At 50.2% G+C, this 17,514-nt stretch overlaps 1 protein-coding gene across 6 annotated transcripts in view; it reads left to right on the forward strand.

The window, feature by feature from the left end:
• The window catches only part of CABIN1 (calcineurin binding protein 1), a 158,821-nt gene that overhangs the window by 83,693 nt on the left and 57,614 nt on the right, over positions 1–17,514 (forward strand). For 5 of the 6 annotated variants that reach the window (XM_017498113.1, XM_037727702.1, XM_037727703.1 and 2 more), the window contains 2 exons: positions 10,637–10,819; positions 16,284–16,615. In XM_017498113.1, coding sequence (XP_017353602.1) covers positions 10,637–10,819; positions 16,284–16,615 — 515 coding nt within the window. The remainder of the gene's footprint in view (positions 1–10,636; positions 10,820–16,283; positions 16,616–17,514) is intronic. The other variant, XM_017498114.2, reaches the window with a different exon arrangement.

Below are 17,514 nucleotides of genomic sequence, written 5' to 3' on the forward strand. Positions count from 1 at the left end.
CTTACTGGAGAGCCCAGGGTGCCCTGTGCCAAGCCCCCGTTGTGGCCATCCATCCTCAACCTCCATGCTGTCACTGTCTGTGTCGTGTGCCGTCTGTGCTCATCTTCGCCTGTTCGCCCCATGCTGCCTCCACCAATATTGCCCGTGCTTCCCCTAACCCTGACCACACTCTGTTCTCCAGGCTTTGTCTTTCTGCTTGCACCTGTCACGGCTCGCTTCAGGGAACAGCGCAGACCCGCATGCTCAGCCCTCAGTCCGGCTCCCTGCTACCCCTGTGACCAGGATCACCTTCATGTCTGCTGGTCCTGTGATTTGGAGAGTGTGTTTGATGTGCTTGGCTTCTGCTGATGGCCTGTCTTCCCAGTTCTGGCCAGAGGCAGATGTAATGGTGGCCTCTCCTCCACTGTCCGCCTGCCTGCACCTCCAGCAGGTGGCCCAGTCCTATATTTCCATTGCTTTGCTCTTTCTTGCTTTAAAAAAAATAACAAAGGCAATAGACTCTAACATACCAAATTATCTTTACTAGGATAAGTGTATAAAAATGCAAATTGTGCACAGTAGCCTTGATGCTCTGAGGTGGGTCCTGTGTCTGCAGCCCACCAGGGCCAGGCTATGTAGGGCGGGAAGCTGTGAATGGCAGTCAGTCCTGAAGGGCAGGCCCGGCCTGGCCTCTGCTCAGTGGCCTACCCTCCTAGGGCTAAGGGGAGGTCAGTTTTCTGGTAGGAAAGCTGTTCCTAAACAGACCTTCTCAAAGTGGGAGAGACTCTAAGTAGGGTTCAGTTTGTTCTGCTTGTTCCCGACAGGGGCAGGGGACAGGGGAGGCTGTCAGGGAAGAGCCAGTCACCTCCTTTGTTCTCTTCTTCATTCTTAACTTTTTGAAAACCTCTTTAGGCCATAGATGGTCATGGCATTTATTGAGTATCTACTGTGTGCCAGGCATGGAAAAGGGTGCCAGAGGGAAAGTCAAGATAAAGGAGCCTTGATTTCTGCTGCCAGGTTGGATCTGATGTCCCATGGTATCATGGGACAGTAGTTGGTGCCAAGGAAGAGTGCCATGAGCTGGCAGACAGGAGCAGGCTCTGGGGTTTGGTGGGTTGGGAGGACTTCCTGGAGAAGGTGAGTCTTTAGAGAGGCCTGCGGGCCCATTTTGGGGGAAAGGCAATTGGGACAAAGACATGGAGTTTGGAGAGTCCTACAGCTTTTGGATACTGAGGTGACTGGGGTGGATGAAAAAGAGACTGAGATGAGAGAGCTTGGGAAAGCAACTGGGCTCAGAGGGCTGGGCTGTTTCCTGTGGGCAGCAGGGAGAGTGATGTAGCCACAGGATCTCTCCCTCTGGGCTCTAAGGCAGGCACATTTTCCCCCCAACATCCTTGGAAGAGCCTTCCTGGGAAGCTCACTAGATGGCTGGGGGATGTCAGCCTCACACCTTACAGAGCTACTTCTCTTCTTCTGGCATTTGTATCAAGAGGGGCTGCTCACCTGCCTTTGGTCAGGAAAATGTTTAAAGCCTCCTGAGGCCTCCCTGGTCGGTGCCTTTCCTGGCTCAGAGGACAGGATGAGAGGTGCATGATGAGGTCTCTGAGCATCAGGCCCCTTGGGGCAGCACTGTGTCTGTACATGTCAGGGCTTTGAGGTGTCTGGCAGTGCTCTGTTCGCCCTCACCTCTGAGCACTGGCAAAGAATGGGCAAGGGGTACAGCCTGGCCCCCCACATGATGCCCTTGTGCCCACCTGCTGTCTGCTGTGTATCTGCCTCCCTCTCAGGAACCCCCAGGTTTCTGGTATCACTTTTCTTTGGCATCTGTCCAGTCTCCTCAGCCTGACATGGGCACCCCCATTTCCCAGGGCCAGCCCTGCTTTTGGTGGATGTGTTCTTTCCCTGTGGTTGGCCAAGATTGAATGAGGCAGGTTTTGTCTAGTCAAGAAATTTCTCAAAATATTAATTCCACCCAAGTTTACAGTTCTTAGAAACCCTTTGTTTCCTAGTTAGCAGGGCATTTGTGGTCTTTTCCGGAGCATTAGTCAGAGCTGCTGCAGTAGCACAACCATGCATCTTCTTCCTCAGGCTTTTACTGCCCCGAGCTGATGGAACAAATGGCTGTGAGCTGTTTCTAGTCTTGCTGCTGGAGCACATGGAGGAAACACACTTGAGGAGACACTGGAAACTTGTACCTTGTAACTGAAGAGCTCTTTTAGACTGGCCTGGAAATCCTGGGACTGTCCAAGGGACCTGAGCTGAGTCAGATTTAAACAAGGACTCAGAACACAGAGTCTGTTCTTACACTGAGTGAGGACAGGCAGCCTATCTGTCACTGAGCCAGGTCTCTTTCCCTCTGCATCGCCAGCTGTCATTCCTTTACAGTTGATCCTGCAAATCCCACCCTGGAAGTGGAAGATTCTGGAGCTTAGAGGGAGGCAGTTTAATAAGCAGTTGGCTGGCAGATGCACATCCCCCTAAGGATTCAGAGGGAAGGCTGGCATGGCCCAGATGCATAGACATGAAACATTCCAGTAATTAACAATAACGATCAAATATTTATAATCTTGCCACAAATATTAATTAGTATGAGCAGGTTTTGTGTGGGCAGATTTTTAAAAGAACATTCTGAAAAAAAGAACAAGGCCAGCCTGTAGCCTGCTTGCTAGTGCCAGTCTTCTTTGCTGTTGGCCTCCAAGCAGCTCCCTAAAGAAATCAGCTCTCAGCTCCTGAGACTCAAGGCTAGATGCCTGGACTGTGGACAGTCCCTGGAGGTTCCATCCAGGGTACTTATTTCTCTGGTAGCCCCTCTCCACCCAGTCCCATAGGATGTTTAGGCTAAGTCTGGCTGTCCTTCATCAAAGAGGCTTTCCATCTGTCTCTTGCTCTGCCTCAGAACCAGGGTGCCCAGAACCCCTCCTCACCCCAAAGCCCCTCCGCAGAACAAGAGCCAGCACTGCCTGACTCTGACTTCTCCCATCTGGCCTTGCTCTATTAGGCAAGGCAGGAGAATAGAATGCCTCTGCCACCAGGCTTGGCAGCCTTTGTCTACAGAGGAGAGGCATACCCAGCTGGTCCTCTGAGGGCTCAGCACAGGCCATTAGCACACAGAGTTGCATGTCGGTCCATTTGAACCCAGGACCACAGGATCCCAAAGACAACTTCACGGAGGAGGTAAGACTGGAGCGAGGCCTGTAGGCTGTGTTTCTGAGGCCAGAATCCCCTCTCCACATACACTCAAAGACTCCTCAGTGCATGTGGGCAGCATGCGAGTGGTGCATGATGGTGCTAGGCTGCCTTCAGCTGTCTGGGAAGCAGATGGAGTATGGCTCAGGGAGGTTTGGTCCTTGCCTAAAGGTACATGGCTGATGGATGGGGGTCCCACCCTAGAGGAGCCTTTGACCCTCTTCTCCCAGAAGCCTTCCCTGGGTACACTGGCCCTTCCGTAGCTGTGGGCATAGCAACCTGAGAGATGACCTTGCAGAAGGGCCTGCTAGGAGTGGGGAGAGGACAGCAGTCAGCGGCATCCTTCCTTCTCCTCCTGCCCTTCTGCAGGGACCTCACAGGGTAAGGGCTTCCTGCTTCAGGAATCGGAGTGGCTCTGGGCTACACACCGCAGTCCAAATAACCCTCCTTGCTGCCTGCCCTCCCAGCTCATCCAACTCCAGGGGGTCCTGTTCTCCAAGAGCTTCTTCCCAGCACTGTGACACATTGTCCTCCCTACCTTGACTCACCCAGTCCCTGAGCTGTCCCATCCACAGCAGCCCAGCTGTTGGCAGGATAAGGGTCCTTTTCATATGCTCTGCGATGTTCTTGGCAAACTTACCCCACCGTTTGTGTCTGTCGTCTGTCTGTGGCCTCTCCGAGGTCTTCAGGTAGCTATACCAGAGAAGGTTTGCTTCCCTGGAAGTGGAGGAATGGGGACTGGGGCACTGTCTGCCCTGGTAGATAGAGCCATTCTTTAAGAGCTTTTTCATTCATTCCTTTTGCCCTATTGATGTGAAAGAATTGAAACTTGGTTTTCTTTCAGTCTGACTGGCTTGAAACTTTGTGTGAAACCTTGGATTGATTTTTAGTATTTGAAATCAGGGTCATTTTAAATAGGCTGTGCCAACCCTTTCAGACACACAAGACCTGAAAGGAGCAGAAAGTGGGCCTTGGGCCTTGAGTCCCTTTTGGTGGCTCTCATTTAAAGAGATAACATGTCCCTGGATTCCTTCCTGTGGTGCCGCACCCTTGGGAGTGGGCAGAAACCTTGGCAAGCACCTCCCCCACCCACTTGCTTCACAGGCCAGCTGGGCACCTCATCTCCATGTACATAGCCCTTGCCCCTCCATCTCTGCCCCAACAGCCCACCCCAGCACCGTGACCTGCAGGAGGCACCCAGGACTGTGGTGAGCCCCATTAGCAGTACCTTCCACGGGGCTACTTAGGTACTTTGATTACCCCCGAGACAAGAGCTTATCTAAAATCACCACAGTGCCCCCCAGGGCCAGTACCAGTTTCTCTTCTCTGGTTTTTTTTTTTTTTTTTTTTTTTTTAAGATGATTGGCAGTTCCAGATTCTCACACCTGTGTCGGAGAGGTTCCGGAAAGGCCTGACAAAGTACAGTCAGCAGCCCTCTGTCCCTGCCAGGCCCCTTGGCTTGCACTTGTCTTGCTCCACTGCTGTAGATGTTATTTTAAGAGGCTTAGCAGGGCCGGGCATGGTGGCTCATGCCTGTAATCCCAGCACTTCGGGAGGCCAAGGTGGGCGGATCACAAGATCAGGAGTTCAAGACCAGCCTGGCCAATATGGTGAAACCCCGTCTCTACTAAAAATACAAAAAAATTAGCTGGGTTTAGTGGCGCATGTCTGTAATCCCAGCTGCTCGGGAGCCTGAGGCAGGAGAATTGCTTGAACTCAAGAGGCAGAGGTTGCAGTGAGCCCGAGATTGTGCCACTGCACTCCAGCCTGGGCAACAGAGCTGGACTGCGTCTCAAAAAAAAAGAAGAGGCTCAGCAGATTCCCCACTCAGTTGGTGGTGATTCATCGGGAGCAGAAGCCCCTGCACAGCATGCCATCCTTTCTTGCCCACACAGTTCCTGGTGAGGTCTGGCCACCTTCACTGCCTGTTGAATGGATCTGTGGTTCCTTCACATTGCAGCATCAAGAGGGCGTTAGCACTTTGGGAGTAAATATCTACTTGCCTAAACCAATCCCTAATTTTCATAATGATCACAGCTAGGATTCCACCAGATTGGCAATTCCTTTAGGCCCAGAGCCCAAGAGGCTGTGAGCCGGTGAGCTTGTAGGGCAGCGTGCCAGTCAGTGAAGTCATCCCAGCGAGGCTTGCTTCCTGGAGCTTGCTGCAGGATGTGCTGCTGAGCTGTGCAGTGACTTCAGCTAGTCTCAGACTGGCTGAGGAGAGCCAGCCCTAGCCTGTCTTTCAGGGAGACTTCAACTGCAGGGGCATGGCCTGCTGTCTTTTAGAGACTGAGGCTTCATCAGCATTGTCTGAGCCAGCGGCGTTCTCACTATCAGGGCCAGATTGAATGCTACAGGGCTGTCATTGAGCTGTCACTTGTGTGCCAGGCACTAGGCCACACCTCTGTGGGACCCCATATATGTCAGGGACAGAGGTAGGAAGACAATGGCAATCATGTTAAAAAACATTAAGGTGGACCCCCAGAGCAGCAAAATCATTTGGCCAAGATCACCCAACCCCTAGGTGGCAGATCTGGGATGGGAAGGTGGGTCTGGGAGCCCAACTCTTAAGCTCCCACTGTGACCCCACGTGGCCTCTGAAGGGTCCCTGTTGCCAATCCTCCCTTTACACACAGGCAGCAAATGGAATGCCCCACCTCTTCTTGATCCCCTCATGCTGGGGACTCAAGTTTGGGACATTTTGTGAGGACTGCAGGCCTGCTCATAACCACCATTCAGGGCTCATGGAGCCTTGTATTCTAGCTTTGCAAGTCAGGGAAGAGCCTTTCATAGGCATGAGACAGAGGTTCCAATCAGGTCCATGCCCTTTCACTCAGGGGTCTTATACATGTCCCAAGTCCTTATTTCTCATTGCTCTGTCAGCCCAGCTAATACTGATGATCTATCAGTTTCTAGGCAGTGGACATTGCAAAGGCAGCTATGAAGGAAGGGTAATCATAACAGTTCTGTAAAGTGGGTGCTTATATTATCACAGTTTTACATGCATGGAAACTGAAGGGTAAATAATTATGGCATTTACAGAGGCTCTCAGGGACAGTAGGTGACAGCAGAATTTCATTTCTATCAGCCTAGATCTTCCAGAGTCCAGGCTTTCAACTTTTTTTTAAACAACTTTATATTTTCCTTTTTTTTTTTTTTTTTTTTTTGGCGTGTGTGTATGACAGGGTCTCGCTCTGTTATCCAGGCTAGAATGGAGTGCAGTGGTGTGATCACTGCTCAGTGCAGCCTCAACCTCCTGGGCTCAAGTGATCCTCCCACCTCAGCCTCCCAAGTAACTGCCATGCTTGCCTAATTTTTAAAAAATTTTTGTGTACAGACAGGCATCTCCCCATGTTGCCCAGGTTCATCTTGAACTGCTGGGCTCAAGCAGTCCTCCCTCCTTGGCCTCCCAAAGTGCTGGGATTGCAGACATGAACCATTGCATCCAGCCAAAACAAATGTATATGTTGTTGCAAGTTTGCTTACCAGACAGCTCATCCCTACCCTCCCAGTAGGACCCAGCTGATTGGCACTAAAACATGGACCAATACCAGGCTTTAAGGTTGGTGGACCCTGGGGGACCATGTCTGCCTTTCTTCTTGTGTTGCCCAAGAGGCCACTGTGGCATGGACCTCTCTGAGATAATATGTGGTTGCAGTTTTTAGGTGAGAAAGGGACTTAACTTGCTCATGGTCTCCTAGCTAGTAAATGCCACAAGAGGAACTTGAACTTAGCTCTCTGGATTGCTAGCTTATTGAGCTTCACCTTGAGATATAACTGCCAGTCGTCTAAAAAGTTCAAGACCGTTTTATTTTTTAAAAGTTCTCGGCTGGGCGCAGTGGCTCACGCATGTAATCCCAGCACTTTGGAAGGGTGAGGCAGGTGGATCACCTGAGGTCAGGAGTTTGAGACCAGCCTGGCCAACATAGTGAAACCCCCTCTCTACTAAAAATACAAAAGATTAGCCAGGTGTGGTAGTGCATGTCCATAGTTCCAGCTACTCAGGAGGCTGAGGCAGGAGGTGGAGATTGCAGTGAACCAAGATCATGCCATTGTTACTCCAGCAAGGGCAACAGAGTGAGTCCCTATCTCAAAAAAGAAATTTTTTTTAAGTTCTATTTTATCTCTGTTTATTATAGTATCTCTCTCTTTTTTTTTTTAATGTAATTGTTGCCTTAGAGTTAACAAAATAAACCTTTCATTAATCACAGCCTGTCTTCAGGCGTTACTGTACTATGTCATAGGCAGTAGAAGAGCTGCTCATCTTTTGCACTCTTGTTTTCATTCACTCACTTTTATATATGCTCTAAGCCCACAATACATTGCTACTATTTTTGCTTTAGAAAATAGACAATGATGTTTTGGAAAAATCGAAAATAAAAAGAATGTATATCTACCATAGCTTTAACCATTTCAGGGAACTCCATTGTTTTCTGTAGATCCAAGTTTCTGTCGGGCTTCATAGTCATTCTACCTGAAGAATTACCTTTAACATTTCTTGTAACTCAGATCTGGTCATGAATCCCCTCGGTTTTTGTTGCCCTGGGGGAATAAAGAAGAACTTTATTTTTTGTGCAATTTTTAGAGATATTTTCACCGAGTATAGAATTCTAAGTTGACTATTCTTTCAGCACTTTAAAGATATTATCGATAATTTGTAGTTTCTAGTGAGAAGTCTGTTGTAATTCTTAACTTTATTCCTTGGTATCTGATGTCTTTCTCTGACTGCCTTCAACATTTTATATCTTTGGGTTTCAGCAATTTCAAAATGGTCCACCTAGGTGTGATTCTTTTTTTTTTTTTTAAATGTGTGTGGAGGGATCTTTTCCTTGCTTGGTGTTTTCTGAGAGTCTTGGTGATTTTATGTCTCTCATTATTTTTGGAAAACTCTTAGTCATTATGTCTTTAAATATTTCTACTGTCCTGTTTCTCCCTCATCTCCTTTTGTGACTTCAGTTAGTGTGTTGGATCATTTGGATGCTCTACTCTGATTCCTCCTGCCTACTCTTTTTCTCTGGGTTTGGATTGCAGATACTCCTCAACTTACAATGGAGTTATTTCCTGATAAAACGATCGTAAGTTGAAAATAAGTCAGAAATGCATTTAATATACCTGACCTACCAACATCATAGTTTAGCTCAATCTAAACTAAACATGCTCAGAATACTTGCCTTAGCCTACAGTTGGGCAAAATCATCTAATGCAAGGGTCCCCAGCCCCTCGGTCACAGACTGGTACTGGTCCGTGGCCTATAAGGAACTGGGCTGCACAGCAGGAGGTGAGCAGTGGGCAGGCAAGCACTACTGCCCGAGCTCTGCCTCCTGTCCAATCAATGGCAGGCATCATTAGATTCTCATAGGAGTGTGAACCCTACTGTGAACTGCACACGTAAGGGACCTAGGTTGTGTGTTCCTCGAAAGAATCTAATGCCTGAGAATAGTTGCATCTCGAAACTATCTCCCTCTACCCCCACAGTCTGTGGAAAATTGTCTTCCATGAAACTGGCCCCTGGTGCACTGATTAAACACAAAACCTATTTTATGATAAAGTGTTGAATATCTCATGTAAGAGTATCTTACTGCATATCACTAGCTCAGGAAAAATCAAAATTCAAAATTTAAAGTGTAGTTTCTACTGAATGCATATCACTTTTGCGTTGTAAAGTCAAAAAAAATTTTAAGTTGAACTATTGTAAGTTGGAGACTGTTCAGTATTTCTAGTTACCTGTTTTCAAGTTTTGAGTTCCTTTTCTTCCTCCGCTGTGTCAAGTTGGCTGCAATGTCTGGGAAAGGCATTCTTCATCTCTGTTACTGTGTTTTTTATTTCTAGCCTTTGCATTTGATTCTTGCTTTTTTTTAATCTCACTGCTGAAATTTCCTGTCTGTTCATGCATGTTGTTCAGCTTTTCTACTACGGCCTTTGACACACTAATCATATTTATGAATCATATTAATCTTAGTTATTTTAAATTCCCTGACATGTAGTTCCAGTATCTGGGTCATCTGGGAGCCTGGTTCTGCTGATTGTTTTGTCTCTTGACAATGTACTTTTTTCTTTCTGTCTGTGTGTGTCTTACAATTTTTACATTGAATACCAGATATCATGTAGGACAGAGGAGACTGCAATAAGTAATATTTATGCCTGGAATAGGCTTTCTCTTTTGTTTCTAGGCCTTTAGTAGGGAAAGTTGAATTAGGCTAGTCAGAAATTGAGCTGGCTTGGGTTTTGTTGTTGCTGTGGTTACCTTCAGTGCCCCAGTGGTGCCATCATAACTCACTGCAGCCTTGACCACCCAAACTCAAATTCCTCTTATGTTACCTTGTGCTTAGTAGGGGCGCTGGCTTGCCACAAGGTTTTTCTCAACATTGCAGTTCCACCATCAGCCTTAGGCCTTTGTGTGCATCTCAGGGAGGGGACTCCTCCATGCTCTTGCCTTCTCCCCACAGTACTGCTTTGCTTGTTACTCAGTGCATGCTAGCCTGGGGTTAGGGACACAGGGTAGTTCTCTGTTGTCTTGGTCCCAGCCTCAGACTTAGGTGGGCTCTATGTCCCTGCATCTCAGGGGTAGGACTTTCTCAGTGATACTGCTCCTCATTTGGTGGTGGGAGACCTCTAATGTTTGGACCCTATATGATTTCCTGCCCCTCCCTTAGAATAGAAAGTTTTTCCTTTTCCCTTCCTCAGCTGCAATGGGTTTTCACCTGTACCCTGGAGGCAACAATGTTTCCTCCCCTACCTCTGTGCCTAAAGGCTTCTGTTCTTCCAGGTAGGCTTTGTATCTTTTCCATGGCAGCAACCACTCCTCCCCTCCAGGTCTGTTCTACTCCCAGAAAGGTTTCCTCAGCTTCCCTCCCTGCCCTGCCCCCCCCCCCCGTTCTTTCTCCTGAGCACCTGTGAAGGTCCGAAGAAAGCAGCCAGTGAGTGAGTACAAATGTCTTTTGCCTCTGTGGCTCCCAAAGATCTAGAGTTCTTCCAGATCACACTAGCTTTTATCAACAGATTAAAAATGTTTACTGAATTCTTTCCTACTTCATTTATTTCTGTTATATTTATATGGTAGAAATACTACCTAATGGTGGCTACTGTGTATCTCTTCCCAACTCCACATTTGGCAACAGCACATTGGTAACTTGAAAATTGCCATGGTGGGAACATTTACACTACAGAAATCAGTAAGTGCTATTAATCAGGGCTTTCTTTTTCCCTGAGAGCCAGTTGTTAAACATTTACCAGAATACCACTGTTTGGGAGAACCCCAGGAGGGTTGACCATGAAGATTGGTGCCTTTGGTGAGTGGCTTGGTGGCCTCTGGGATGGGTTGGGCCCAGCAGTGTTGAATGGCTGTGTTCTGGCCATCTCCTGCAAGGCAGTCCCTAGGCCACCGGCAGGGAGACTCACCATAGGGAGGTCCCCTGTGTTGGAAGTGGTGTAGGTTAATGCTCTTGCCCTCTCTTCCTCTTTCTTCCCTCAGACCGCAGCCAGGACAGCACAGCTGTAGCGCTCTCAGACTCCAGCTCGACGCAGGACTTCTTTAACGAGCCCACCAGCTTACTGGAAGGCTCCAGGAAATCCTACACAGAGAAGAGGCTGCCCATTCTCAGTTCCCAAGCAGGAGCAATGGGTAAAGACCTTCAGGGAGCTACAGAAGAAAGAGGTATGAAGCTCTAACTCAGTGAATTAGAATCACTTTGATGTCCTGTGGCATTCTGGGAAGAGCTGAAGGCTTCGTGGCCCAGGGATCTTGACTGGGCAAGTTGCTCACTCTCTGGGCCTTAGTTGTTCTCCCTGTGGGATGGGAATGGTCCCAGTTCCCACCCCGGGGTAGTGAGGATGAGCAAGGCAGCTCCTGAGAGTGCGCACAGAGCCCAGCACCATATGTGCTTTAGGGATGCTTCTTATTGTTATTATGACCCCCACAGCCCAGCCTGGGAAATCCATGTCTGTGACATCAGTGTGCTCTGGTTTTTTTTCTTGATAAATGGTTATTTTAAAAGTCTTTGGATCCTAAATGTCACAAATGTGGTTTGTTTTTTTTTTAGTCTGAATCATATCAGGTCTTCAGGAAAAATCTCCCTCTTTTTTTGGCAGAGGGCCCTGATCTAAGCCTGTGGTATCTCTCCTTGGGGGCCCCAGGCCCCGTTTGTAGAAATCAGTTGGCACAGCCCTTCACCTGGGCTTACTGGGAGATCACAGGCAGACTGGGGCATTCCTGGCCCCACTCTGAGCTGTGACTGGTCAGCTGTAGATTTCAGAGCTTTCTTACTCTGGCCAGGGCTTACAGGTGTTTTCCAAACAATAATAACAACCTAGCCCCATACTCTTTTCTGTGCTGGGCACTGTGCTAATTTATTTGGTTCTCCCAAGCACCCTAGGAAAAAAGCATAATGACTATTCCCATTTTATAGCTGAAGAACTCGAGATTCAGAGAAGGTCCAGAATTTGCCCTGTCAGTCTGCACCCTTAACCATTACCCCATGCTACCTCTCCAGGTTGGGTGGATGGACAGGGAAAAACATTGGTGATAACCTGCCTCCCTGAGGGACCCCAGCCTTGTCCCAGGAAGTCCCAGAGCAAGCCCTGGATGAGAGCTCACACATAGATGTGGCAGTGGGCCAGAGCCATCCATGCTGGGGAAGACCTCTCCCAGCTCTCTGCTCCCTGCTAGCCTCCCCTGGCTGGCCTTAGAAGGGCATGAGGCCACATCCCCTGTAGGTTGGAAGTGCCCCCATTAGGGGACACCTGGTAGAGACACCAGATAAGAGGTCACAGAATGGACCAGGTGGATTTACTTGTGTCTGGTCCTCGTTGAGAGATGAAGCCACTACCCCACTCTCTTACCAGGCAGTCACTATGCTGTCACCAGCCAATGTTGACATTCTGTAACTGACATAAACACACTGTAGGAAGTGTGGAATGGGAAGGAGAAAGGTAATTTATACTCTTAACACTCTAATACAGCATCTCTGGTCTTAAAAATGAGACTTTTTAAACTTCTCGGACAAGACCTACCATGTGTGCTCTGTGGCCTGTCAAGCAGTGACTGCTGTGGTTGGTATTGTCATCATGAGCTTCTCTCCGCCTTACATGGGGAGGGGGACATGGGTGTTAGGGGAGCAAAGCAAAGAGCGAGTTGACTTTGGTCTGGCACAGCCTATGCAGGCCCTTCTAGACTCATGAAGAGTGTCCTGCCTCTTCCCTCCTTCCATTAGAGCCAGTGGTTTAAGCAGATAGTTTGTGGGGCTGGCCGTTGGTGAAGAAACTTAGGGTAGAACCAAATGTCATCACAATAGCTGATAAGCATGAAATGAAACCTCTTGCTTCCATGGCCGTGTTCCTCCTCTGTAAGCCTGGCTTTTTGGTAACCGTGGTGGTGAAGTTGATGAACTTCCTGTTGGGAAAGCAGATAGAGCTGGGAATGCATCCCAAGCCCACTGCCAGCAGACAGTTCTGGGAGCAGAGCACTCCTCCAGACCTGGTCTTGGTCAGTGGTGGTCTTCAACATGTACTCCCCTTGGCTCCACCATTGGGTAGCAGCCTGGCCATCACAGCCTGCAGTACTTGAGCAACCTTTGGCCTCCCTGCAGAAAGCCAGGCCTGCAGCGCTTAGGCAGTGTTGAGTGCGGGCCTCAAGTGTGCTCCACACCTCTTGTCTTCCCAGCACACCCTCATAGAGAGTCTAGCCACCAGCCTGCTGCTTCTTCCATCATTAATGTTGTGGGGTGCAGGCCCTCACTCATGCGTTTTGTATTTGTTATCAAGCAGTGGGGCACAACAGGTTCAGATCTGCACTGAGGGGAAGCAGAAACAGATCTGACAGCCACATCCTGCCTGGCACCAAGATGCGCTCCCTCCCACCATGTCTAGCAGGCACATGCTGTCACACTGCCTGAGGACCCGCCTCCTTTCTTTAATTCTCCAGAGGCTGTCTTTCTCCACTCTGGCCTTGACTGAGGTGCCTTAAGGAGAGAGCCTTTCCCAGAAGTGACTGATGCAGCTAGCTGAAGCTCACCTTTGCAAGGAGTAGAGCTTCAAAAAAAAAAAGTGTAAAATATGAAAGTGACAAGAGTAAAGACTTACTTATTTGAGAAGAAAGTTGCTCACAGTTTGATCACTTAAACACAAACCCACTCTATTATATCATGTTGAAGGCAAGAGGGTAAAACCCAAATCATTCTGAAGGCAAGAGTTGACAACCACCTGTTGTGATCCAGGCAGTGGACACAAGGGCATGCCAGAATAGCATCTGCCCATTCCTGGTCAAGTAGAGGCCTACTGACCATGCCTGTGTACCACACGCAAGACAGGGTGATAAATGGTTGTGTCAGGGGAGGCTGCCTTGGGGGCAGTTGACCTACCTGCCAGTGCCCAGCTTCCTGCCCATCTTGCCTGCCCACCCTTTGTGGAGAGCACCCTTACTGGGCTCTTTTCTCAGCTTAGGAGAGTTTGAGTAAGAGGACCTCAGAAGGCAAAAGAGACTGACTTGAGATCTCTGCTAGAACATATTGGCCTGGGACTCTCAGCTGTTGGTGTCTTGCCAAGATGTGTAGCCACTTGCAGGTCAGGCTCTTCTATAACGAGGCCCCCTGAGTTCACTGGGCCATCAGTACATATCAGTCTAGAGGCTCAGCTAGAGGCCTGTCTGTGCCTCATGCTTCCTAGGACCTCCATGGGCTGTTGTAGATCAGATGGCTCCTGTGCTCTGTGCTCTGTTGGCCTTGGCACATGCACCACAGGCATTCCAAGCCAGTCTTCCTTGCCAGCAGCAGACACTGGCCTAGGCTGGAGTGTCCAGTGCACACATTTCACTTGCTTTCTCTTGTTAGAAAGTTTTCTTGTCTTCATGCAGCTAGCGGTAGAATTGGACATCCTGGCTGGGAAATGTGGTGTGGTCCTGTTGGCATTTCTGACCTTCTTTCTTCCAGTAAGGAAGTGGATGACTCTGTGACCTGTTCAGCAGTGGGAGTGGATGCTGTGGATAAGGCAGCTCACACCATCTCTCCTGGGCCACTTAGGCCACCCAGACCCCTAAGTAACTGATTGGTGGTGGTGGTGTTGTTTCTGAGACAGGGTCTCACCTTGTTGCCCATGCTGGAATGCGTGGCTCACTATAGCCTTGACCTTCTGAGCTCAAGAGATCCTCCTTCCGAGTAGCTGGGACTACAGGTGCCACCACACCTGCTTAATTTTTAAAAATTTTTTGGTAGAAATGAGGTCTTGCTATGTTGCCCCAGGCTGGTCTCGAACTCTTGGCCTCAAGCAGTCCTCTCACCTTAGCCTCTCAAAGTGCTGGGATTACAGGTGCGAGTTACCACGCACAGCCTATTAATAGGCAAAAGAAAGAGAAAAGAGAATAGTTCTCTCTCCAAGCAGGTCCTCCTTGCAGCTGGGTTTTTAACTCAGTCTAGGATTGCTATTTTCTTCTCTCTTTATGTGTTCTGAGATCTCTGGCTGAATTCTTGACCACCTGCCTGGTTTCCATAAAAACTGTGCTCTTGTGTGTCTTTGTGTCCAAGCTCTCCGTGCCTGATGTGAACCACTGAGAGGCCTGCATCGTCATCTGATTCCTCTGTCTTCCCCGTGCCTAGCACAGGGCAGCTCCCAGTGTCATGGCTTACACTGTTTGGTGAGCCATGTTTTGAACACATTAGAAACCTGGCACGTTTTTGAATAAAGTGATGGTATCCCCTGTAAGATGGGTGCCAGCCCTAAGCTGTGGTACGTAGGCAGCTTCCTGAGCTCACGTGAGAAGACAGTGTAGTGTGGAAGGAGCTAGGACCTCTGGGCACTCAGTCATTCCGGCCATCTCAAAGGGTGGGGGAGGGGACAGCCTGTGGGTGGCTCTGGGCCTGGGGAAGGGGAGATGCTCTTATGGCTTCTCTTTGCAAACACCACTGGGGGCAGTGATGCAGGGGAGGGAGAAGGGCAATGGCTCCAGGAGAAGCAGTGATGGTGGAGAGGCAAGGACACTGAGGGAGGCGGTCCACTGGGCTGCAGGGGAGCAGAGAGGGAAGGTCACACTAATGGCAGGTGGCTGAGGGCAGTATAGGGAGTGACTGCTCAAATTCTTTCCTCAACGATAACAGTGATGGTGGACAAGCTGGCCACACACCTGATGTCTGCAGATAGGCTTTGACTTAGCATGTGAGGAACTGGGGGTCTTGGTCGTTGCCCACTCGGCCCTGCTCCAGCAGGCCCCAGCTGTCTCCAGGCCAATACTACAGTAGGGAGAGGGCTCAGCCATAGCACACCACCTGAGAGCTGCTGCTGCTGGCTGCTTCTCTGGCCTCCTCCAGGCAGGTTGCACAGGGCGTGCCATGTTCCTGGGTGTCTAAGGAGCCACAGGCCACAAGACCCCTTGCCTTTGTCCCTTGTTCCCCAGCCCCTTCCATCTGTCCCACCCTCCCGGCCAGACAGCTTTCTCCTTCTGTAGCCAAGGAGCCTGCAGCTCAGGGTCTAGCTCAAGATGACCTAGGCCACTGTCATCATCCTGAGGCCAGCCCTGCAGCCCCACCATCCAGCCTAGGCTCTCCTGATGTTAACTGCTGCCCCATGGTCCCTGGTGGAGCAAGGCTGGGTGTTCAGGAGCTGAGCTCATGTCATATGAGGGCCCATATGGGAGCACTTGGCTCACACACAGCAGCAGCAACTCTGAAGAGGGATGTTGGGCAGGCAGTGGGCTGAGCACTGAGCACAGGAGCAGATGTGATACTTTGTGAGCCCTCTCCTGGCTGTGTTTTATTCAATAATGGTGGTGGCAACACCTGCCCTTTGTGGGTTGCTTCCCCATGCCCCAGCCCCAGAGGTGGGACAGCTTGTGTCACCATTCAGAGGGGAAGACCCAGAGCCCAGCCCATAACTCCCATTCTCTGTAGCCTCCGGGTCCCCCACTGCATGCCAATTGGGACAGCCTGTTTCACAGAGCGGGAGACCTCAGTTGAGGCAGAGCCAGCACCGGGCCCTGTGTCTACTGCTGCTGCTGGGTCCAGAACCCACTCAGCAAAGGCATTGATCCAGCCATACCCGGTCACCCCACCAAGGCTCCTCCATCACTGGTGGTAGACCACTGCATGGGCAGGGCCTAAAACCAGGGTGACTCTTTTCCTTCTTCTCAACTGTAGGAAAAAACGAGGAGTGCTTGGAGAATACAGAAGACTTCCGGGCTGCAGAGCAAGGTGTCCAGAAGCCTGCTGCAGAACCTCCGACCTCTGCCTGCATCCCTGGCAAGCCCTCAGCATCCACACCCACCCTGTGGGATGGGAAGAAGAAAGGGGACCTTGCAGGGGAGCCAGTGGCCTTCCCCCAGGGACTGCCAGCTGGTGCTGAGGAGCAGCGGCAGTTTCTCACAGAGCAGTGCATCGCCTCCTTCCGCTTGTGCCTGAGCCGCTTCCCCCAACACTATAAGAGTCTCTACCGGCTGGCCTTCCTCTACACCTACAGCAAGACCCACCGGGTGAGTGGACTGCCCGGACAAGCGGGCTTGGATCTTCTTCCATGGACAGGCAGGCATCTTTGAAGGTTGGTGGGCAAAGCTAAGACAGATTGGAGCTTCATAGTACCAGCACATGGGAGGGATGGGCGAGAGAGCTGCAGGAGGCAGGCCCAGACCCAGGAGTAGGCCAACTTCCCAGGGAACCAGTGGTGAGGACCCAGGGTCACAGCCAGGAATGGAGGGAAGAACAGGTGTAGGGGGCCGCACAGCCTCAGGGGTAGGCTGTGGTGGAAGGGATAAGAGTCCATAGGCTCATCACTCTTTCCTGTGAGGGCTATGCAGTGACTCACACTCTGATGTTGTGCTCCCTTGCCCCTGCCATTGACCCATCATCTCAGCAAGAATATGCCTCTCTTCCAGGTGCCCTAGGGGCCCTGCCTACTCTCTGTTCCGGCCTTGTTTGCCCCAGGCCCCATATCTCCAGCTGCATCTTGCAGGGGCCTCCTCACCATACCCTGCCCTTGGGCTCTTCTCTCTGGTGCAGCTGCTAGAACCATCTTCACAGCCTCTGCTTCATGGGGGTTGAGTGCTGACAACCTCCTCCAGCTCTTTTTGGAAAGCAGATGATGTAGTGATCCTTAACAGCTGCCCCAGGCTTAAGCGCTTCCAGGGACTTGCCAGCCAGACCTCTTCTGCTGGTGTTTAGATTTGTGGAGGTGGTGTGGCCTGGGCAGGGCCTAAAGTAGGGGTGACTTTCTTTTCCTTCACACAGGAGTTGTTGGGCAATGTCCTGGTTGTTGTCCTGCCTGCTGGAGCTACATTCTAAGGAGGGGTCAGATTTTAAAACATGCAGATGGCCAGGCGTGGTAGCTCACACCTGTAATCCCAGCACTTTGGGAGGCCAAGGCCGGGGGGATTAC

The sequence above is a fragment of the Cebus imitator genome, unplaced genomic scaffold, assembly GCF_001604975.1.
Source record: "Cebus imitator isolate Cc_AM_T3 unplaced genomic scaffold, Cebus_imitator-1.0 Scaffold237, whole genome shotgun sequence".
In the NCBI taxonomy this organism is placed as follows: Eukaryota; Metazoa; Chordata; class Mammalia; order Primates; family Cebidae; genus Cebus; species Cebus imitator.